Source organism: Melanerpes formicivorus, unplaced genomic scaffold (genome assembly GCF_026170545.1).
Source record: "Melanerpes formicivorus ecotype bairdi unplaced genomic scaffold, bMelFor1.0.p_v2 SCAF_91, whole genome shotgun sequence".
In the NCBI taxonomy this organism is placed as follows: Eukaryota; Metazoa; Chordata; class Aves; order Piciformes; family Picidae; genus Melanerpes; species Melanerpes formicivorus.
The window spans coordinates 1,004,846-1,027,518 of NW_027142443.1; the positions used below are offsets into that span (position 1 = coordinate 1,004,846).

The 22,673-nt window shown below is 59.0% G+C and overlaps 1 protein-coding gene across 1 annotated transcript in view; it reads left to right on the top strand.

Moving 5' to 3' along the window:
* Positions 1–9,096, top strand: part of UBE2D2 (ubiquitin conjugating enzyme E2 D2) — a 37,806-nt gene extending 28,710 nt beyond the window's left edge. The window contains exons 6-7 of the mRNA XM_068165656.1: positions 2,555–2,648; positions 7,143–9,096. Of these exons, the coding sequence (XP_068021757.1) occupies positions 2,555–2,648; positions 7,143–7,188 (140 nt within the window). The 3' untranslated portion in view covers positions 7,189–9,096. The remainder of the gene's footprint in view (positions 1–2,554; positions 2,649–7,142) is intronic.
* The last annotated feature ends 13,577 nt before the right edge of the window (positions 9,097–22,673 follow it).

The following is a 22,673-nucleotide window of genomic DNA, read 5'->3' on the forward strand; positions in this document are numbered from 1 at the left end:
AGCCTGGGTCAGAGTTGTGCTGGGGTGCACAGGCATGAGGCTGCCACCACCTCCTTGGGCAACCTGTGCCAGGCTCTCACTACCCTCCTGGGGAACAACTTCCTAACACCCACTCTGATGTTGAGGTGGAGCCTGCTGTGTTCCAGCTCATGTCCATTGCCCCTTGTCCAGGACTCCAGTGGGAAGGGCCTGGCCCCTGCTTGACCCCCACCCCTCAGATACTTCTAGAGCACTCTGAGCCTTCTCCAGACTCAACAGCCCCAGGGCTCAGCCTTTCCTCCTCACAGAGCTGCTCCAGTCCTTCAGTCATCCTCACAGTTTGTTTGACTCTCTCCAGCAGCTCCCTCTCCCTGACTGGCCTCTCCCTGACTGGCCACAGTCTTCCAGGTGTGGCCTCCCCAGGGTGGAGCAGAGTGGGAGGAGACCCTCCCCAGCCCTGCTGGATGCCCCCCAGAGCAGCAAACATTGATCAAGCAGTGATCAAGCTCCTGAGGGGCCTCTGAGTAAATTACTGCTGGGGAGCAGCTGTGTGAGGAGGAAAGGCTGAGGGTCCCAGGGCTGTTTAGCCTGGAGAAAGGAAGGCTGAGAGGGATCTGACCAAGAACTATAACTGTCTGAGGGCTGGGTGTCAAGAAGGGGCCAGGCTCTTCTCACTGGTGTCCTGGACAAGGGGCAATGGACACAAACGAACCCAGGAGGTTCCACCTCAACGTGAGGGAAAACTACTCTGGTGTGAGGGTGCTGGAGCCCTGGAGCTGGCTGCCCAGAGAGGTTGTGGAGTCTCCTTCTCTGGAGACCTTCCAGACCCACCTGGATGTGTTCCTGTGAGACCTGCCTGGGGCAACCCTGCTGTGGCAGGGGGCTTGGACTCAATCTCCAGAGGTTCCTTCCAGCCCCTAACATTCTGTGATTCCATGAAGCAATTTGGAAACACCTCCAGGCATGGGGATTCAACTGCCTCCCTGGGCAGCCTGGGCCAGGCTTTGAGAACCCTTTCAGTGAAGGAGTTTCTTCTGATGTTCAACCTAAACCTCTCCTGGGGCAACTGGAGGCCATTGCCTCTGCTCCTATCTCCTGATACTAGGGAGCAGAGCCCAACCCCCACCTCACTGCAGCCTCCTCTCAGGGAACTGTAGAGGACAATGAGGTCTCCCTCAGCCTCCTCATCTCCATTCTGCCAGAAGAGTGTCCTTGTGGCCCTGCTCCATGGGGAGGCCATGACAATGGCTCCTTCAGCAGCACCACCAGCAGCCTGTGCTTGAGCAGCTGCTTAGTTGTGAAGGATTTGGTCCAGGCTGGTCCACATCAGTCAGGAGCCCACTGAAGAAGTTGGTTTTGTGGTCTGCACTGGATGATGGCTGCAGAGCTGCTGAGGGGCCTGGAGCAGCTCTGTGAGGAGCAGAGGCTGAGAGCCTGGAGAAGAGCAGCCCCAGAGGGGAACTGAGCAAGGCTCAGCAAGAGATAAAGGAGCTGTGGGGGACAAGAGGCTGGGGCCAGACTCTGCTCAGTGGTGCCCAGGGACAGGACAAGGGGCAAAGGGCACAAACTGGAACCCAGGAGGTTCCATCTGAACAGGAAGTGAGGGTGCTGGAGGCCTGGAGCAGGCTGCCCGGAGAGGTTGTGGAGTCTCCTCTGGAGAGCTTCCAACCCCCCCATGGTATTGTGCTCCTGGGCAAGCTGCTGTGGCTGCCCTGCTGGAGCAGGGGTTGGACTGGACTGGACTGAATGATGTCCAGGGATCTCTTCCACCTCCTCCATGCTGGGATCCTGGGGTTCTGTGGCTTGGCATCCAGGACAGGAAACAAAAGAGGAGGAGCAGGTGCAGATCTTCTAGCTGGGTCCCAGCTGGGAAGCTGCTGAGCTCAGCCAGCTCTGCAGAGCTCTCCATGGGATACTGAAGACAATGCTGGAACAGTCCTGGAGTGGTTAAAGGTGGTCCAAGGCCAACAAGAGGAGCTCTGGGGGCAGCTATTCAGACAGTGTTGACAGCTACAGGCAGCTCCCAAATGCTTCATTGCCAGGATCCAGCTTCCAACCCCGCCCCGGTCATTGTGCCCCTGGGCAGGCTGCTGTGGGTGCCCTGCTGGAGTAGGGGTATGGACTGGATGATGCACAGAAGTCCCTTCCAACCCCACCATGGCTCTGACAGAACACTCCTACCTGGAGCCTGTGCTCAGATGCCCTTATCTAGGAGGTGTGACCACAACTTGTGATCGTGCAAAGCTGTGGAGCTCAGAGGGAGGACTTCCATCCAGAATCCCTTGGCTGAAGCCTGTGGGTTGCTGCTCCCTGGTATTTCAGAAGAACAGTGCCAGGTCTGCTGTCTGGGGGGGAAGCCAGAGAGGTGGTGGAGTCACCATCCCTGGGAGTGTTTAACAAGAGCCTGGCTGAGGCACGTGGTGCCATGGTTGAATTGATCAGGTGGTGTTGGGTGATGGGTTGGACTTGGTGATCTCAGAGGTCTTTTCCAACCTGGTTAATTCTGGCTGAGCTGGGCAGGTGTCTTCAGCTGCTCTGCAAGCTCTAACCCAGTTTCTCTCTTCTCTCTCCCCAGTACTTTTGTCCATCTGTTCTCTGTTGTGTGATCCCAACCCAGATGATCCTTTAGTGCCTGAGATTGCACGGATCTACAAAACAGATAGAGAAAAGTGAGTATGGAAGCTGCCCTGGGGCCTGGGCAGGGCAGCAGCCCCCCTCAAGCAGCGCCCCAGGGCCTGGGCAGGGCAGCAGCCCCCCTCAAGCAGCGCCCCAGGGCCTGGGCAGGGCAGCAGCCCCCCTCAGGCAGCGCCCCAGGGCCTGGGCAGGGCAGCAGCCCCCCTCAGGCAGCGCCCCAGGGCCTGGGCAGGGCAGCAGCCCCCCTCAAGCAGCGCCCCAGGGCCTGGGCAGGGTAGCAGCCCCCCTCAGGCAGCACCCCAGGGCCTGGGCAGGGCAGCAGCAGCCCCCCTCAGGCAGCGCCCCTCAGGCAGCGCCCCAGGGCCTGGGCAGGGCAGCAGCCCCCCTCAAGCAGCGCCCCAGGGCCTGGGCAGGGCAGCAGCCCCCCTCAAGCAGCGCCCCAGGGCCTGGGCAGGGCAGCAGCCCCCCTCAAGCAGCGCCCCAGGGCCTGGGCAGGGCAGCAGCCCCCCTCAAGTGCTGAGGGGCACCTGAAAGCAGCCACTCCTGGGGACACTGAGAACCTGGCTTTGCCTTTTTTCACTTCAGCTCTGGTCCCCAGAGGGATTTCTTTTTTCCCCTCCATGGGAGCTGTAGTACCAGCTCCACCCTGCTGGAGGAGGGTTTGGGTGGCAGAAGGCTGTGAAAGCCTTGTCCTGCACAGAAGAGGCTTTCAATGGTCTTGTAGCTGCTGATTTAGAGGCTGCCTTACTTGAGTGGCAAGGGCAATGTGGGGCTGTGGAGCTGGAAGCTGAAGGTGGTGAGCAGGCTTGGGAGGGCCCTCATTGCCTGCTTTGGTGCTTTTGAGCCAGCAGAGGGAGAGCTGTTGCAGGAGAACATCTCCACAGTAGGGTTCTGCAAGCCAAGGCTGCTCCTTGGACAGCACAAGGCAGGAGGGTGGTGGAGAGTTGGTCTGGGAGCACTCTGAAGCCAGCAGCACCAGCAGGGAGGACTCTGGCACCAAAGAACAACAGCTTCTTGCCTGCTGCAAACTGTTCCCTCCCAGGGCTGAGCTGTAGTGTTCATTTCTGAAGCTCTCTGCTCCTCTCAGAAGCAGCTGGGGAGGGAACTGATTTCCCCAGACATGGTTGCTCTCCTGCCTGCTTGAGGAGCAGCTTCTGGAGCTGTCTGAGCGGTGCTGTGAAGGCCAGGGCTGTCCCCCTTCCTCCTCCCTCTGGACTGTCACACAGCCCCAGAGCTTAGCTGATGCACAGCACTAGGAAGCTTGTGGCTGCAGGTGTCTCAGAAGTGAAGAACAAGACCAAGGTGCCTCCTGTTGTCAGGCAGAAGGTGGCAGCAGCTCTCTTAACCACACCAACTGCTGCTCTGCCCAGCCTGAGCTTGCCCCTAGCAGTGCCTCTGGCTGCAGAGGCTGTTTGGGTGCTGAGGAAGAGGAGCAATTTGTGCCTTCAAGAGTCCAAATCCAAACCTGATGTGGGACCAGTGGTGGTATCCTGAGGGTCACCACTACAGCCACGTGTATCCTGCAGCCAGAAAGGAGCCTGGCAGGGGTTGGTAGATGTCAGCTGCTGGGCTTGGTGCCTCAGGAAGGAGGAGGATTGGGTTGGCAGGGACACAGGGATCCATTTCTTCCCCGGAAAGCCCCAATTCAGAGCTGCAGTGCTGGTTCCCAGGGGATGCACGTTGGGGCAGGCAGAGGTGAAAAAGACTTCCAGCAGACACCTTGCCCTCAGACATCTGCTTGGTGGCCTAGATCCCAAAGGTCCTGCTGGAAGTGGGACTGATTGGTTCTTTCCCATGGTTGCCCAGGGATGTGGTTGAGGCCTTATCTTTGCAGACACTCAAGACTGGCCTTGCTGTGTCCTTGGGCAGCCTGCTCTGGCTGGAGGTGTCCCTGCTGCCTGCAGGGGGGTTGACCTTGATGGTCCCTTCCAGCCCCATGCACTCTTGGTGCTGTGGGCTCTCACTTCCCTCTTCTGCCTTCTCTTGCCATTTGCTCTCAAAGCTGCCAAATACCTGCTGCTGCAGGAGAGGTTTTGAGCTTGTTCCATGGGGGAAGCTTGCCAGAGTGCATCAGGTTTGGAAGGGAACCTCAAAAGTCAGCTTGCTCAACCCCCCTGCAGTCCCAGGGGCACCTCCAACTGGAGAAGCTGCCCAGGGACACAGACCTTGAGTGCCTGCAGGGATGGAGCCTCAACCCCCTGCCTGGGCAGCCTGTTCCAGTGTCTCCTCACCCTCACTGTGCAGAACTTCCTCCTGGTGTCCAGCCCTGACCCGCTCCAGCTCCAAAGCTCACCAGGAGAGTGCCCAGTGAGGAGCCCCCACCGAGGCTCTTGCAGCTGCTGGCTGCAGCTGCACATTTCCTGCACTTTCTGATGTGCCACAGCCAGCTGCAGGCTGAGGGATCCCAGGGAAAAGAAGTGGGGGAAAAAAAAACGACAATTAAAAGTTTTCAGTTAAAAAATTGAGCCTTTTTTGTAATTGGCAAACCCTTTTGGACCTTTTTTGAGAGGAGTTTTGGACCCATTTTGAGGGGCATTTTAGACCTTTCTTTAAGAGGCCTTTTAGACCTTTCTTAGAGGCATTTTAGACCCTTTGTCAGAGGCATTTTAGACCCTTTGTCAGAGGCATTTTAGACCCTTTGTCAGAGGCATTTTAGACCCTTTGTCAGAGGCATTTTAGACCCTTTGTCAGAGGCATTTTACACCCTTTTTAAAGAGGCCTTTTAGACCTTTCTTCTTTTAGGAGGCCTTTTAGACCTTTCTTCTTTTAGGAGGCCTTTTAGACCTTTCTTCTTTTAGGAGGCCTTTTAGACCTTTCTTCTTTTAGGAGGCCTTTTAGACCCTTTCTTCTTTTAGGAGGCCTTTTAGACCCTTTCTTCGAGGCCTTTTAGACCTTTCTTTAGGAGGCCTTTTAGACCTTTCTTTAGGAGGCCTTTTAGACCTTTCTTTAGGAGGCCTTTTAGACCTTTCTTTAGGAGGCCTTTTAGACCTTTCTTTAGGAGGCCTTTTAGACCTTTCTTTAGGAGGCCTTTTAGACCTTTCTTTAGGAGGCCTTTTAGACCTTTCTTTAGGAGGCCTTTTAGACCTTTCTTTAGGAGGCCTTTTAGACCTTTTTTTCCAGAGGGATTCGAGATTCTGTTCTTATTTTTAAAAATAGAAATGTATGGAAATTGATTATTTAATATTAGAACTCTAAAATTCCACTAAAATTTTTCCCTAAATGCTGCCACTCCTTCCCCCCCCATGCTGCCACTCCTTCCCCCCCCCCCCCCCGGCTGCATCTCCTCCCCCCCCCCCCCCCCCGGCTGCATCTCCTCCCCCCCCCCCCCCCCCCCCATGGCTGCATCTCCTTCCCCCCCCCCCCCCCCATGGCTGCATCTCCTTCCCCCCCCCCCCCCCCATGGCTGCATCTCCTTCCCCCCCCCCCCCCCCATGGCTGCATCTCCTTCCCCCCCCCCCCCCCCGGCTGCATCTCCTTCCCCCCCCCCCCAATCCATTAAAACTACTAGAAAACCCTTCAAACTAATGTTTAAAAAAGCCAATTGAAAGAATGCAAAAAGAATGAGACTTGGGAGCACTTTTGAATGAGGAATTTAAAGATAATGAGGAAAAGAAATGAAATTTCTTCAAGTGTAAAAATGATTTAAAAAAACAAGTAGACAAAATCACAGAAATCATGAAATAAGGAAAAGGTGATTGGAATACAGGTGGCGAAGCTCTGTGCTGGAGCCTCTCCCCTGAGCAGAGCCCCAGATGAGTGACCTCCACCTCTCTGCTCAGCCCTGCCCCCTGCTCTCACTGCCAAGATTTTCTTTGTCATCTCCTGTCTCAATCTCCCCTCTCCCAGCTCAAAGCCATTGTCCCTCATCCTGCCACTCCCAGCCCTTGTCACAAGTCCCTCCCCAGCTCTCCTGGTTCCCCTTTAGGTACTGGAAGGCTCCTCTGAGGTCTCCCTGGAGCCTTCTCTTCTCCAGGCTGAGAAGCCCAACTCTCCAAGCCTGTCCCCACAGGGGAGGTTCTTCAGCCCTTTGATTATCTTGGTGGCCTTCTCTGGACCTCCATCCTCACTCTGTGGCCTGTCTGGTGCCACAGCCCTTTGCGGGACCCTCTGTGCTGCCCTGTTCATCCCCATGGCTGCTGCAGCTGAGTGAGGAGCCTGGGGGCTGCTGCAGCTGAGTGAGGAGCCTGGGGGCTGCTGCAGCTGAGTGAGGAGCCTGGGGGCTGCTGCAGCTGAGTGAGGAGCCTGGGGGCTGCTGCAGCTGAGTGAGGAGCCTGGGGGCTGCTGCAGCTGAGTGAGGAGCCTGGGGGCTGCTGCAGCTGAGTGAGGAGCCTGGGGGCTGCTGCAGCTGAGTGAGGAGCCTGGGGGCTGCTGCAGCTGAGTGAGGAGCCTGGGGGCTGCTGCAGCTGAGTGAGGAGCCTGGGGGCTGCTGCAGCTGAGTGAGGAGCCTGGGGGCTGCTGCAGCTGAGTGAGGAGCCTGGGGGCTGCCGCCGCTGCGTGAGTAACCTGTGTGCTGCTTTCTCCCCGTGCAGGTACAACAGAATAGCTCGGGAATGGACTCAGAAGTACGCCATGTAACGCCAGCAATTATGGGATAACCTCTACAAATAAAGATAGGGGAACTCTGAGAGAGAGAGAAAGAGAGAGAGAGAGAGAGAGAAAGTCCTTTTGATTTCCATTTGACTGCTTTCTATGAGCCCACGCCTCCTCCTCCTCCCCCGTGCACATTGTTTACCTGACCCAGCAGTGCTGCGTGTTGTACATACTCGGAACAACGACCCCCAAACTCCTCTCCCTCCCTCCCCACCAGCATTGACTCCTAGCAGAGAACTTCTTTGTGTGTGTGTGTCCAAAGCTGCTGCTTCAGCCATAACGTTGTGAGCCTAAAAGCATTCCTGCTGCGAAGCCAAATTGAGGGTTGCCGGGCAGGGGGTGGGGCCGGGGCCGAGCGGTGGTGCCAGGGGGAAGGTGCAGGGAGCCACCATCTGGTCGTGGAAGGGTTGGAAGCGGAATCCTTTTACACTCATAACAGTTATGAGCGAGCAAGGTGAAGAACCTGCAGCTGTCTCTGTATCCATTTGACTCTGAAGGACCTAACACCTTTAGGTTTAAAGGTTCTGAGCAACCAGAGGGAAGCAAAACAAACAAAACAAACAATTATTCTGTGTGCCCACATCCTGTGGTTGATTAAAGGTGGAAGTGGAAACCAAGTTCCTCCCCTCCCTCCCTCCCATCTCCACTGGGTTTTGGAGCTCTTAGGTGCATCCAAGTGAGGTTGATTTTGGGTTCTGGTTTTGGTTTCACCTCTCTCCCTTCCCCTCCATCCTCTTGGTTTGTAGCTGGTTTCTCACTCAATACCTAGCTGATAGCTCTCCTGTTTTGGGTTTGTTTTCTCCTTAAGTTTTTGTTTTGGTTTTTTTTTTAACTGCTTAGGTCTGGATGTAAGGGTGGAAAAAAAAAAATAAGGCAACAGAACATAAATCTCTCCCAACCCAACCATTTGACAGCAAACTTTGTGTATAGTAAGGAGCTGAGCGCTCCCACCCCGGAGCTTGTACGGTGGAGAATGATTAATCTGTGTAATAAACTGATTTCCTCCAGTCATTCCATCCAGCTTTGGTCTCAGTGGGCTTTTAATGTGAGGAGCAAGCTTGGCACAAGCCTAAGAGCTGGTGGTGTGGATCCTCTCTAGAAACCTCCTCCTGCCTTTGGAAGCCCTGCAGCGCTCGGGCTCTGCGTCACGTCGAGGTCGCGCAGCCGGACGGGACGGAGGCCAGCTGAGAGCGCTCAGCTGAGCTCAGGACCTGCACTTGGGGGTGCCAGGAGGCCCTTTCTTGACTCTTCAGCCACAGCAGCAGCTTTGCTAAAACTCCCAAGTGACTTTTGACAGAGCCTAGAGGTGTTGCTCCCAGTCTGCCACAGGCTGCCTGTGTGTCCTGTAGGTAAGTTGAGACCTCCTGTACCTGCAATCATGGATGGCAAAGGGTTACCAAGCAAGCAACCAAGCAAGCAAGCAACCACATCAGCACAAACCTTCATCAAATGTAGCTTTTTACATAATTACTTTGCACTAAACATCTGCAGATGTTCATACAGTTGGAAATTGTTCTTGTTTGTGTCTGGAGTTTTGGTTTTTTTTGGGGTTCTTGGTTTTTTTTTTCCTCCTTTCTTTCTTTTTTGGAACAAAAACCTTCACTTGCCCCTCAGTGGCAGCTGTTAGTTGGAGCCTTTCCTTTGTCAACCCCTCCCTCCTTCCTGCCCCCCCCCCCCCATGTAATTGCCAGCATTGTTGGTGTGACTGTAGGTGAGTCTGCAAAGTTTTATCTCCTCCTAGTAGAGTTGTATCAAAGCCATCGATGGAGGGAGAGCGGCTGTGGCCTCCCAGGCTCCCTCCGGCCACGGGGCCCTGGCCCCCGTCCCATCTTCAAATGCATCTTGACACTCTTGCACAAATGAGGAATAAATGTCCACTGCTTTTGGTCTAAAGCTGTCCCACTTGTCTCATCTCTCAGTGTCCTCCTCTTGTGTGCACCAAGGGATAGGAGCAGAGGAAGGGTTGGGTTGGAAGAGGCCTCTAAGGTCATCCAGTCCAACGAGCAGCCCAACCCCACCATGGCCACCAAACCGTGACCCCAACTGCCATGGCCACAGGGTTCTGGAACACCTCCAGCCATGGGCACTCCACCACCTCCCTGGGCAGCCTGTGCCAGTCCCTGACCACTCTGGCAGCAAAGAAATTGCTTCTCCTCTCTAGTCTAACCCTCCCCTGGCACAATTTCAGGACATGTCCACTCCTATCACCTCTGACTAGGGAGCAGAGTCCAACCCCCCTCCTGGCTCCAGCCTCCTCTCAGGGAGCTGCAGAGAGCAATGAGGTCTCCCTCAGCTTGCTCCACACTGAACACCCCCAGCTCCCTCAGCTGCTCTTCCCCAACCCTCTTCTCCAGACCCTTCCCCAGCTCTGTTGCCCTTCTCTGGCCCTGCTCCAGCTCCTCAATGTCCTTCTTGCAGTGAGAGGCCCAGAACTGAACCCAGCACTCAAGCTGTGTCCTCCCCAGTGCCCAGTCCAGGGTTACCATCGCTGCCCTGCTCCTGCTGCCCACACCATTGCTGCTCCAGGCCAGGCTGCTGGTGCCCTTCTTGCCCAGCTCGTTCAGCTGCTCCTCAGCAGACTGTTCTCCAGAGCACCCTGGCAGTGGTGTTTCTTGGAGGCCTCCCAGCAGAGGATTCCTGGTTAGTGCTGTGTGGGGACATTAGCTCTGAAGGACTGGAGCAGTCTCAGAAGGTGGTGGAGCAGGTGGCTGAGTGACAGCCACAGGGGTGGGGGAGGAGTGTGGTGTGCATCAGGATACCAGGTGGGAAGGGACCCTAAGGGTCATCTGGTCCAAGCTTTCTAGGTCACAGTGGAGCTGAGCTGGCCCAGCCCCCTGCCAAGCTGAGTCTCAAACTGTCCCAGGCAGGGCACTCCACTGCTGCCCTTGGGAAACCATACCAGAGCCCAGCTGTGCTCATGGGGAAACATTTGCTGCTGGAGTCCAGTCAGCATCTTCCCAGCAGATGTGAACCTGGGGCTTGGCTCACCTTGGACTCTTGGCCCTCTTGTGTTGGCCCACAGGGAGTTGGTGGCTCTGCTGGTTTGGAAAGCAGCTGGTGGCATGGTCACAGCTGCAGTGTAACCACATGGCTGCTGGTGCCTTGGCTCTGGTTTGAGCTCTGGCTGTGGCCTTGCTCTTCACTCAGCATGGGCTGAAGGGTACCTGAAGGGCTCCAGGAGAGCTGGGGAGGGACTTTGGACAAGGGCTGGGAGTGCCAGGACCAGGGACAATGGCTTTGAGCTGGGAGAGGGCAGACTGAGACTGGAGATGAGGAAGAAACTCCTGGCAGTAAGGGTGGGGAGACACTGGCACAGGTTGCCCAGGGAGGCTGTGGCTGCCTCCTGCTTGGAGGTGTTCCAGGCCAGGCTGGAATGAGGCCTTGATCAGCCTGGGCTGGTGGGAGGTGTCCCTGCCCAGGGCAGGGGGCTGGCACTGGATGTCTCTGGATGTCTCTTCCAACCCAACCCGTTTTAGGGCTCTGAGTCTAGGACTCTTCAGTTTTTATTGGCCAATAATTGTCTCAAAACCTCTCAAGAACCTCTCAGTATTTATGCTGAATGTTCTCTGTGGATGAACCTCTGCTTGAGTTGCTCCTCGAGACATTTACCAATGAACTCATCTTGGTGAGTTGCTCAGCTCTGCCCACACCATCCTTGCCCCCATCCGTGGGGTAAAGTGATTCAGCTCCCACTGATGGAAGCCCTTGGCTGCTCTGCAGCTTCTTGCAGGCAGCAGCTGTGTCTTGAGGGTGGAATCACAAGGATTGGATTGGAAGACCAAGTCCTGGGGTGCAGATGCATCTTGGCTCTAGCTGTGGCCCTTGCTTTTCACTCAGCATGGGCTGAGCCCTGCTAGAGCCTCCTGACTGAGGCAGAGGTGGTGGAGTCCTCCCCCTGTGGTTCTGCAGTGGGCTCACCAAGTACTTCCCAAGAGGTTCAAGGAGGGTGGGTTGGGGTGGTTGCAAATGTGGGGGCTCCCCTCCAGCTGAGCCACCCCAGAGTGGCTTTTTGGTGGCAGATCTTGCTGGGGTTTGGTGCTGGAGGAGATCAGATGAGGGGGGGAGCTGAAGTTTGCTTCCTTTCCTGGTGGGACAGCAGTGCTGGGTAACACAAAGGGACACAGCTGGAGATGGAAGTGGAGTCCTGAGTGTTGGGAAAGCTTCCCCAGAGGAGCTGCACTCCCACATCTGCTTCAGTGGCCAGATCAGCTTGGGCTGGTGGCAGCACCCAAGGCTGGGGTTGAGTGAAAGCGAGCTTGGAGGTCCTGAGGTAGGGACCTGAAGGGGGATAGGAAGGACCACAGAGTGGGTTGGGTTGGGAGGGACCTCAAAGATCATCCACCTCCAACACCCTGCCAGGGACACCTCCCATGGCCCAGGTTGCTCAAGACCTCATCCAACCAGGGCAACCTGTTACAGTGTCTCCTCACCCTCTCCAGCCTCCATCTCCACTCTGCCAGCTCCAAGCCCTTGTGGGCTTCTGAGGGTCCTCCTGTGAAGCTGCAGCACTGCTTGGATGTTGTCTTCTGTTCCTCATCACAGCAGATGTACAGCAGCAGCCCCCAAAACCTCTTTGAGTCTGCTGGTGTGCATCTGCTGTGATCACTTCTAGATCTTCCTAGTCAAAGAGGGACCTTCCAACTGGGCACTTTGGGCAGCTGCTGATGGAAGGTGCTGGTTGCATGGGTGGTCTCCTTGGTGCTCTTCTTGGTGACCTCCTTGGTGGTCTTCTTGATGCTCATCTTAGTGGTCTCCTTGATGGTCCTCTTGGTGGGCTTCTAGGAGGTCTCCTTGGTGCTCATCTTTGTACTCATCTTAGTGGTCTTCCAGGTGGTCTCCTTGGTGGTCTTGGTGCTCTTCTTAGAGGTCTCCATGGTGTTCTTCCTAGTGCTCATCTCGTTGTTCACAGCAGCAGACCAGCTCTAGGGCTCTTCCTGTCCCCAGCTGTGGTGTGTGGGAGAAGAGCAGAAGCCTCGAGGAAGGGCAGTGGGAAGAGTTTGGCTCAAAGCTGGATTTCTCTGAGCAGCTTTCGGGGAGCACACCAAGGGCTGGGCCTGGGGGAGGGGCAATTCCAGCTTGGGTCACCTTGTTCTGAAGAACCAGGCTGAGAGAAACCCTCTCTGAAGCTGCTCAGCCTCCCCACTCCAGCTGGAGGATTGGGAGGAAAGACCAAGTCCTGGGGTGCAGATGCAGCTTGGCATTTAGGAGAAGCTAGAGAGCTCTCCCTGCCTTGCTCACTGCCAGCAGCAGTCCTTGCTCTTAGGCTCTGTGCTGTCTTCCTCCCTGAGAGCAATCCTCTTTGTGGGTGCTGGAAGCCCACCCTGCCCCTGCTCTCCAACAGCACCCATCACAAAAGGCCCCAGGTGAGAGGCCAGGAGCAGGGTGGAGAGCTGTGCTGCTTGATCTCCAGCTGCTGCCAGCTGCAGAGCTCCCCCAGGCTGGGAGGTGCCTGTGGAGCCATCTCCCTGGGTGTCTGGAAGAGACAGCTGGGGATGTGCCACAGGGCCACAGAGCTGCTTGAGTTGGAAAAGGCTTTCAAGATCATTGAGTCCAACCAGCAACCCAACCCCACCATGGCCACTGAACCCAGGCTCCAAGTGCCATGGCCACAGGGTTCTGGATCACCTCCAGCCATGGGCACTCCACCACCTCCCTGGGCAGCCTGTGCCAGTCCCTGACCACTCTGGCAGCAAAGAAATTGCTTCTCATCTCTAGCCTAACCCTCCCCTGGCACAATTTCAGGACATTTCCTCTCCTCCTATCACCTGAGAGTGGGAAGCAGAGCCCAACCCCCAGCTCACTGCAGCCTCCTCTCAGGGAGCTGTAGAGAGCAATGAGGTCTCCCTCAGCCTCCTCTGCTCCACACTGAACACCCCCAGCTCCCTCAGCTGCTCCTCCCCAGCCCTCTTCTCCAGACCCTTCCCCACCTTTGTTGCCCTTCTCTGGCCCTGCTCCAGCTCCTCAATGTCCTCCTGGGAGTGAGAGGCCCAGAACTGAACCCAGCACTCAAGCTGTGTCCTCCCCAGTGCCCAGTCCAGGGTTACCATCCCTGCCCTGCTCCTGCTGCCCACACCATTGCTGCTCCAGCCCAGGCTGCTGGTGGTCTCCTTGGCCTCCTGGGCACCCCCTGAGCTCCTCTCCAGCTGCTGTCACCCAGCACCCCCAGGGCCTTCTCTGCTGGGCACTTTCCAGCCCCTCTGTCCCCAGCCTGGAGCCTTCCTGGGGTTGTTGTGCCCCAAGTGCAGCACCTAGCCCTGGGCCTTGTTGAACCTCACCCCTCTGACCTGAGCCATGGATGCAGCCTGGCCAGGTCCCTCTGCAGAGCCTCCTGACCCTCCAGCAGATCAGCACTGCCACCCAGCTTGGTGTCATCTGCAGGCTGCCTGAGGGTTCCTCCATCCTCTCCCCCAGCTCATTGAGAAGGTGTTAAAGAGAGCTGGGCCAGTGCTGAGGAACATCACTGGGGACCCCCTGGAGCTGCCTCCTTTCACCAGGAAGCTGCAGGAGGGCCTCCAAACCCACCCTGGGTGCCTGCCAGGAGGATGGGATTCTTCCAAGGGGATTTTGTTGGGTTCCTTGTGGAGTAGCTTGAGATGCTGTGACCTGAGGGGCAGCAGGTGAGCCCCAAGGGTCTGTAGTGACACTCTGGAATCTTTCCTCAGCTCCTGCCTTGTCCTGGTCAGGAGCCTCAATGACGAAATGCTTCTCCCCCCCCGGAAATCCTCCTCCAGGGGCTTACTTCTAAGCCCTCCCCATGTCAGTGCCTTCTGCAGAGAAGTGGTCTGGGATGGCTGCTTGGGGTTGGTTCAGCCCCATCAAGGGGCAGACCTGCGAGTGCCTTCCACCAGCAGCACCTTGGCCCGTGTGCCCTCTGTGGAGATGAACAGGACATGGCTCAGGGTGGTGCTGGTGAGGCCCTGCTGGTGCAAAGCCAAAGGGCTTCACTATGGACCTTGGCCCTCTCTTGCCTTGCCCAGCTCCCCCCATGCAGCAATGCCCTGCTCCCGCCCCACCACAACCCTCAGGAAGCCCTCAGCCCCCCAGGCTGCCCAGCTCCACTTCTCTGCTGCTGCCTCATGTCTTTTCCCCTGGCAAGCTCAACTTTTTGCCAGGCTGTGGCTGTCCCAGCCCTTGCCCCACCTGCCCTAGCAGCATCTGGGCATGGACATCCTTTTGGCCAAGGCCTTGGCTGGGTAGGAGCAAGGCTCTGGGCTGGGCAAGTGACAAATGCAAGTCTGGGGCCACCCCTCTGGCTGTAGCTGCCCTCTGGGCTCAGGGGGAAGGTTTGGGAGCAGCAGGGGTGGGCATGGGGAGATGCCACTTTGCTTTAGCCATGAGCTAGGCACTGGGGGTGGATTCCCACCTCCACCTGGACACTGCTCCTGAGTCCTTCCTAGGAAGGCAAAGGAGCCAAATCGCTGCTCTGACTTTGCTGCAGGGGTGCTGATGGAAGCCTGGAAAAGGGAGCCAGCTCCTGGGTGGCAGAGCTGTCCCCTGAGGGGTCTGGCCCTTGGTGGTCACCATGGCTTGGCAGGGCTGGGGCTGATGCAGGGGAGGGTCCCTCAGCTTTGCTTGCCAGTAAGAGCCAGGGACCAGTGACCCTGTCCAGGTTGGTGCAGGACTGGGGTGATGGGGGGCTGGCAGCCCCTCAGGGCTGTCCCTGGGAGCTGAAAGCCACCAAGGTGGGGCTCAGCTTAGACATCTACTGCTTGGCCTTTGTAAGTGTGGGGTCTTGTCCTGGCTCTGCCTTTCAGCCTGTGACCTCTCGTTGCATCTTTCTTTGCTGGGAGAGAAGCTGGAGCTGGCAAACAGAAATGCAGCAAGGGCCATGCTGAAGACCAGGAGTCCTCAAACCTCTCAGTCTGAGCAGGGGATCTGTTCAACTCCTGCCCCTTTCTGCAGCCCACCCCACACACATCTGCCCCTGGCTCCTAAATGAGGTGAAATGGCTCAGGCTGAGCCATTCCCAAGGGAGGTTTTTAAGGCCAAGCTGGATGTGGCACTGGGCAACCTGATCCAGTGTGAGGTGTCCCTGCCCATGGCAGGGGGGTTGGAACTGGATGATCCTTGAGGTCCATTCCAAGCCTAAAAATGCCATGATTCTATGAAGTGACCCAGCCCAGAAACCTCTTCCAAGTTGAACCCATCCTTCCTGCCCCTCCTGCCTGCACCTGGGCTCTGCTGGGAGCTTGAGAACCTCCGCAGGGAGGACCAAGAATGGGCCCATGCCCTCCCCACAGCCTACAAGTGGCTGAGGCAGAGCTGGCACTGCCTTTGCTGAGCTGCCTGGTGGCTTGGGGTTGCCCAAGCCCCTCTCCTGTGCTGGCCCTGGAGCCTCAGTCCCCTCCAGCTCCCTCGGACCCTGTCCAGGCAAGTGTCACATCCTTGCTGCCTGTGGCTTTGGCCAGGAGAGGAGGGGGTGCTGGGCAGCTCTTCCCAGGCCTCCTGCAGTGAGGGGGCTGGGCACACTGGGCAGCTGTCACACCTGGGGAGGTTGTGAATGCCCCCTGCGTGCCAGGAGGCTGTGGGGCAGAAGTTGCCTTGCAGCTGTGGCGCTGGAGGTGCAGGGTGGTGGGAGTCATGGAATCACCAAACTGTTGTGGTCAGAAAAGACCTCTGGGATCAAGCCCAACCCTTAACCCAGCACTGCTGCTGAGCCACGGCCCTCAGCACCACACCCCCAAGGGCTGACAGGGGAGGGAGCAGCTTGACCCTCACAGGGAAGGGACATTTCCCACCTGGGTGTGATTTGTTGGGCCAGATTTGGGCTTTCAGCTGTGAGTGAAGCTTGGGCTCAAGGGGACTCCCCTGGATTTCTTCTCCCAAGTAATAAGCGACAGAACAGGAGGAAATGGCCTCCAGTTGCCCCAGGGGAGGCTTAGGTTGGACATGAGGAACAATTTCTTCCCCTTGAGGGCTGGACTGGATGAGCACAGTTTGGAAGGACCCTCTGGAGGTCATCTAGCCCAACTAAAGCAGGGGCTCCTCATCTCAGAGGACTTCTCCAACCCTGTGGTTCTCTGATTCCGTTCTGTGATCCCCAGGGGTGGGGATGCTGAGAGCAGGGGGAGGTGAGGCCAAGGGACAGGGAGCTGGGGACCAGCAGAGGGCATGGACTGGGAACCAGCGAGCCCCTGGCACCACTCGGGGTGAGTGAAACAAAACCAGGGCTGAAAACAGGCAAAATGCCCCCAGCGTGGCGCGGGGAAGCGGGGGGGTGGGTGTCTCCTCCTCTTCCTCCCCCACCAGTGGGGCAGGGCTGGCAGCGGGCCACCTATGATCCCCCCCGGTCCCCCCGGGTTGGTGTCTCCGGCTCCGCTCCGCGCTGCCAGGGGATGGCAGCAGAGACCCGGGGAAGAGAGCGGGGCCGGTGCCCCCCTCCGGCGCTGCAGCACCGGCTGGCAGCGCAGGGGAACCCCCGCGGGGAGCAGCGGCTGTGCTGAGGAGGGCTCCGGGGGCTCGGGGGCTTTCCGGTTTTGGCGCGGTGGGGTTTTGTTTGTTGGTTTGTTTCGGGTTGCGGGGTTTTGTTGTTGTTTCTCCGCTTCTTTGCTTGGGGTTGGGGTTGGGTTTGGGTTTAGTTTTGTTTTGTTCTGGTTTTACCAGGAGCAGGTCCCCCAAGCCGAGGTGAGCAGAGGAGCTCAGTGCTGCTCCGCTGCCCCAAACCCTCCCCTCCTGTCTTCAGCAGCTCCTCAGAAACCCACGGCGGCAGACAGGAGAGGGCACGGGGTGCCCGACTCAATGGGCACATCACAGAACCAGAGCAAGGGTTGGGTTGGAAGGGACCTCAAAGCTCATCCAGTGCCAACCCCCTGCCATGGGCAGGGACACCTCCCACCAGCCCAGGCTGCTCAAGGCCTCATCCAGCCTGGCCTGGAACACCTCCAGGCAGGAGGCAGCCACAGCCTCCCTGGACAACCTGTGCCAGTGTCTCCCCAGCCTCACTCTCAAGAATTTCTTCCTCATCTCCAGTCTCGATCTGCCCTCTTCCAGTCCCTGGCTGTCCCCGGGCCGTGCTGCAGCTGCGGGTGCCCCCGCGGTGCCAGCTGCGGGTGCCCCCGCGGTGCCAGCTCCGTGACTCCGTGTCCTGCCATCTTGTGCCCGTGAATAATTCAGCGCGGCCGTGCCCGGTTGTTTCCTCGCAGGTATTTATAGCCCCTACTGGCGTCTCCTTGGAGGCCGCTCGCCGAGCCGAGCCGCCGGTAAATTTAGCTCCCGCCGGCTCTCACGTGTCGTGCCCTCCGCTCCTTGTGCCAGCCCTGCCGTGCCAGCCGGTGCCAGAGCCCCCCGTGTCCCCCCCATCTGCTCCCACAGCCACATCGTTTCCCCCTGCTACGGCTGCCTGCTGCTCACCCCGCACCGCGGGCAGTGGTGCTGGGGGGTGGTGGGGAGAAGCCGTGCCGTGCCGTGCCGTGCATCCTGCTCTTGGCTGCCAGGCGCTGGCTGCCAGGGCAGCTCAGCTTGCCGCCGGCAGCTGCGCGGGGCCGCGGAGCCCTTCAGCTGCTGCGGCTCGGGGGCTGCTTTGAAATTCCAGGGCTGCCATCTGTGCTATGCAAATCCCCCGCTCCGGGCTGCTCCGGGCTGCTTCCGGCCCCGGTGACCGAGGGAGCTGGAACCCTCCCACGGCTCCTCCCTCCCAGCACCCCCGGCACAGTTCGGAGCAGCAGCAAGATCAGCCCTCCCCACGGGCCAAAGAATCAGAGAGATGTAGAATGGTTTGGGCTGGAAAAGGCCTCTGAGCTCATCCAGTCCAACCAGCAACCCAACCCCACCATGGTCACCAAACCATGGCCCCAGGTGCCATGGCCACAGGGTTCCTGAACACCTCCAGGCATGGGGACTCCACCACCTCCCTGGGCAGCCTGTGCCAGTCCCTGACCACTCTGGCAGCAAAGACATTTTTCCTCCTCTCCAACCTGAGCCTCCCCTGGCACAATTTCAGGACATTTCCTCTCCTTCTCTCACCTGAGACTAAGGAGCAGAGCCCAACCCCCAGCTCACTGCAGCCTCCTCTTAGGGAGCTGTAGAGAGCAATGAGGTCTCCCTCAGCCTCCTCTTCTCCTTTGACCCAAGGCCTTTGCTGTGCCTGAGCTGGGCCAGGGAGTCAGGAGGGAATGTGTGGGCTTGGTGCTCATGGCGATGGTTGTGCCACTGGGTCAGTTGTCACCTTGAGTCCCCAGGGGGCTGGGACTGGCTACTGTTACCATACCCTTCAAGGAGCTCTCCCCTCCCTGCAGGGGATACAAAGCCTGGGCTGAGGACACGAAGCAGCAGGCTCAGCACCTGGGGGCACTGCTCCTGGCTGTGTGGCTTGGGTGGGCTCTGAGGTTGCAGATGAAGCTCAGAGCAGCCAACAGGGCTGGTGGGGAGGGTGCCTTGGGGTGAGTGGTGTGGCAAGGTCCCTGGCACTGGGAAGTGGGCAGGAGGTGAGTGCAGTCCCTAGGGCAGTGTGGACGCCCCAGCTGTGGGGTGAGCACCAACTGGGTGGATGGCACTCACTGTTCCTCAGTCCAGGGTCTCTGTCCCCAGCTTGGGCCCTGGGTGAACCCTATGCACATACCCAAAGCAGCAGACCCAAGCCCTCTCCCCACCGTGGAGCTGATGTGGAGCTCAGTGAGCTGCCCCCCATGCCCTCCCGAGGGGTGTGGGGAAAACACAAAGGTGCCAGGGTGGCAGCAAGGGGTCACCTTCCCCAGCATGACCCTCCCTTGCCTCATGCTCTTCAGACACTGTGCAGGTGGGAAGGTGGCAGGACCCCTGCCTGGGGTCACCACAGGTGTTGCTGGTGTGGGTGAGTGGCACTCAGGGCTGTCCCTACAGGACATCCTGCTCCAGCGGCCTTGTCCCCAGGCTGCCCCATTCAGACACCCCAAAAAGCAGGACCAAGCCCTCTCCCCAGCACGGAGCTCAGCCAGCTGCCCCCCATGCCCACCCTGAGCAAGGGGGCACCTTGCCCAGCATGACCCCCTTGCCCTGTGCTCTTTAGACGGTGGGCAGGCGACAGGACCCCCGCCCAGGGCCGAGCGGCAGCGACTTCCCGGGGGGGCGAAGGGAGCGGGGGGGGCAGCGCTGCAGGGCTGAGCGGAGGTCGTTAATGAGCATCCTGCGCGGCCGCGCTGCTCCCCACCGCGCAGCCGTCCCCCGGGGGACCCCGCGGCCGGCAGCTGCTGCTGCGCTGGGGGCCGGGGCCGGGAAGGGGGGGGGGCTCGTTAATGTTTTAGGAGCTCTTGAGGCCGCGGGGAGCCGGGAGAGCCGCTGCGGGCTCCTTTCATCTCCGGCAGCCTGGGCTCCAGCCTCTCATCCGCCGCCTCCTCGCCGCAGCCAGCGCGGAACGGGGCCGGGGTTGCGGTTTCTGCTCTCTCCCAGACAGGGCAGCGGCACAGCCTGGCTGCTCCTAGCCAAAGGGCATCGCCGGTTGTACCTCACCAGCTGCCCCAGCATCCCTGCTGCCAGCCTGCGGCCGCCCGCCTCGGGACTGCAGCCCCCACCCGGGCAGGGCTGTGCCAAGGGGCTGGGGCTGGAGGTGGCCCCCGGGAGGTGGCTGCTGAGCCTGGACGCCGGTGGCTCCCCTTGGTGGCAGGGAGAGGGGACTTGGAGGGGTGGGTGTGCACTGCCTGGCGGGTCCTGGGTCATGGGTGAAGCCGGGGTGGGGTGTGCTGGGGGCTGGCGGTGTCCCCAGGGCCAGTGAAACCCTGTCCCCCTTGGGGGATGCCCAGCGTGACCATGAAACATCAGCCCTGGCACTTCCCAGCCAGCTGGGATGGGGCAGCGACAAGGGGCAGAGACGGGTTGGTGTGAGGAGGAAGAGGGTGGTGAAGAAGCAAGTGGCTGGAGTGGGACACAGGGTCTGGGCTGCATTTCTGCTCCCCCCACCCCTCAAGCTGGGGAGCTTGAGTAAAGCTGGGAGAGTGCCCTGGGAGTTCTCCTAGGGAACGCTCCACAGATGATCCTCTCTTGGTCCTCTCACCAGTCTGCCCAGGGCCTGTCCTCAGCTCCTCTTGGCTTCCCCAGCCAGCACTGCTCGTGGTGCCTTCTCCTCAGGGCTGGTGCCAGATCACGAAGAGCTGTGGGCTGCTCAGGGTCCTTGCTTGGGGTCCCTGGTGGCTCTCCAGGTGCCCCCCGTGCACACATGGGCTCTGGTGGGGACAATGTTGCACTCCCCCTGCTGACTCTGTTGTCCATCCCTGGTTTCACAGTGGGATGATACAGCAGGGCTCACCTGGCCCTGGAAGGAACCCACTCTCCCCCTCCTCCCCATGACTCATTCTCCAAGTGTGCCCTGGCAAGGACAAGACATGGCTGCTCATATGTCTGTCCCACCAGAGCCAAACCTGTCCTTCTCTTTGCCCTGCTGGAGAGGGTCCTGAGGAAGCCACCAAGATGATCAGAGGGCTGGAGAACCTCTGCTATGAGGACAGGATGGGAGAGTTCAGCTGTGGGGAGACCTTAGAGCCTTCCAGTACCTGAAAGGGCTCCAGGAGAGATGGGGAGGGATTTCTGACAAGGGCTGGGAGTGCCAGGATGAGGGCAAGGGCTTTGAGCTGGGAGAGGGGAGACTGAGGTTGGACATCAGGAGGAAGTTCTGCACAGTGAAGGTGGGGAGACACTGGAACAGGCTGCCCAGGGAGGGGGTTGAGGCCCCAGCCCTGCAGACATTCAAGATCAGCCTGGATGTGTCCCTGGGCAGCCTGCTCTGGTTGGAGATGTCCCTGCTGCCTGCAGGGGGGTTGGACAAGGTGACCTTGGAAGGTCCCTTCCCAGCCGATGCACTCTGTGAAGCTGTGGAATTGGTTCTCAGGGGGAGATCTGGCTGAAGGCCTTCAGGGGGCTTTGTCAGCCATGTCCTGCCAGGGATGACCACTTCTTCCCATGGGAAGGTCCTTCAGCGATGCCTGCTGGGGAACCAGCTGCAGGGACACCCGCGGGGTCTGCTGCCATCCCCGGGGGGAGATGGGCAGCGCTGGCAGCGCTGGCAGCTCTGGCAGCCCTGCCCGGTGCCCCCCGGCGGCAGGGCAGGCGCGGGGCCCGCGAAGCCGGCTGGCGCCTGTGCCGAGGAGGGAGGTGAACTCAGAGGTTTCATCTTCTCCGGGCTCGGTTGGGCTCCGACATGTGATCCTGCTCGCAGGAAGGACGCGGCCGGCGCGGCGCCCCCAGGGGCTGCCTGGCTCGACCTTGCGGGAAGCGGCAAGAGCACGGCGTGGCTCTGCCGCCCCCGCTGGTGTCGCTTCCAGCAGCAATCCAATCCCTCCTGATAGCCCCGGGCCGAGTTTCAGGCACCGTTAAAAAATAAAGAGGCATCTGCTGACAAAAGTCCACGGCCTCAGCTGGTGTCCCCCTGGCTAGGGAGGTGTGCCCAGCTGGCCTCCTGCCATGGCTGGCCAGTGCCCGGCACCAGCCTTGCCCTCGGGTGGGGAGTGGGTTCCTCCGGCTGAGCATCTGGTGAGGTGATCACTAGAAAGGTGAGCAGGGCCTCAGGGGCTCCCAGCATGGGGACTGTTGCTCCTGGGCTCCCTGCCCAGGGGAGGGGGAATGGCCACCAGCCCTCTCTAGGACAAGTTAGGAGGTGTCTCAGCTTCAGCTCACCTCTTGGGGAAGCTGTTTTCTCAGCCCAGCCATCCCAGAGTGATCCCACCCAGCCCTTAGCCCAGAGCAGCTGCAGGATTTGGGCATTCCCTGCCATGGGGCAGCTGCAGGAGAAGGACTGGGATGTCCCCAGCACAGCCACCGACCTCACTGGCAGAGCAGCACAGGCAGCAGGGCCTTCATCCTGCAGCCTTTGGATGAGAGAGGGTTGGAGATGGAGTCTCCTTCTCTGGACTCACTTGTGTGTGTGTCCTGGGTGACCCTGCTCTGGCAGGGGGCTTGGACTGGATGATCCCCAGAGGTTGCTGCCAGCCCCTTCCATTCCACGGTTCTGTGGAGCTTATCTGCCCAGACACAGCCCACCAGGCTTGCATCTCCAGGCTGGCCTGGCCATGTCTCTCCAGCTCCAGGTCTCTGATGAGGACACCATAAGCTCAGTCTCCTAGGCTCAGCCTGGTGAGCTCTGCTCTCTAGATGTGATTACCCAGGCTCTGTTCCTTGGGCTTAGCTCCCTGTGCTTCCCCCTATGAGCTCTCCAGGCTTGGCTCCCTGGGCATGGCCCTCCAAGCTTGGCTCCCAGCATAGAGTCATGGCTTGCTGGAGGCAGCTCTCCAGGCTTGGGGCTGTGGGCTGGATCTCCAGCTGCTCTCTAGGCACAGCTTGCTCAAGCTGTCTCCCCAGGCTTGTTTCTCCAAGCATGGCTTGCTGAGGTGTTTCTCCAGGCTTGTTTTCTAGGCATGGCTTGCTAGAGATCACTTTCCAGGCTTGGGTCTTCAGGCATGGCTCACTGGAAGTGGCTCTCCAGGCTCGGTTCTCCAGCTATGGCTTGCTGGAGGTCACTCTCCAGGCTCGGGTTTTCAGCACAACTTGCTGGAGGTGGCTCTCCAGGC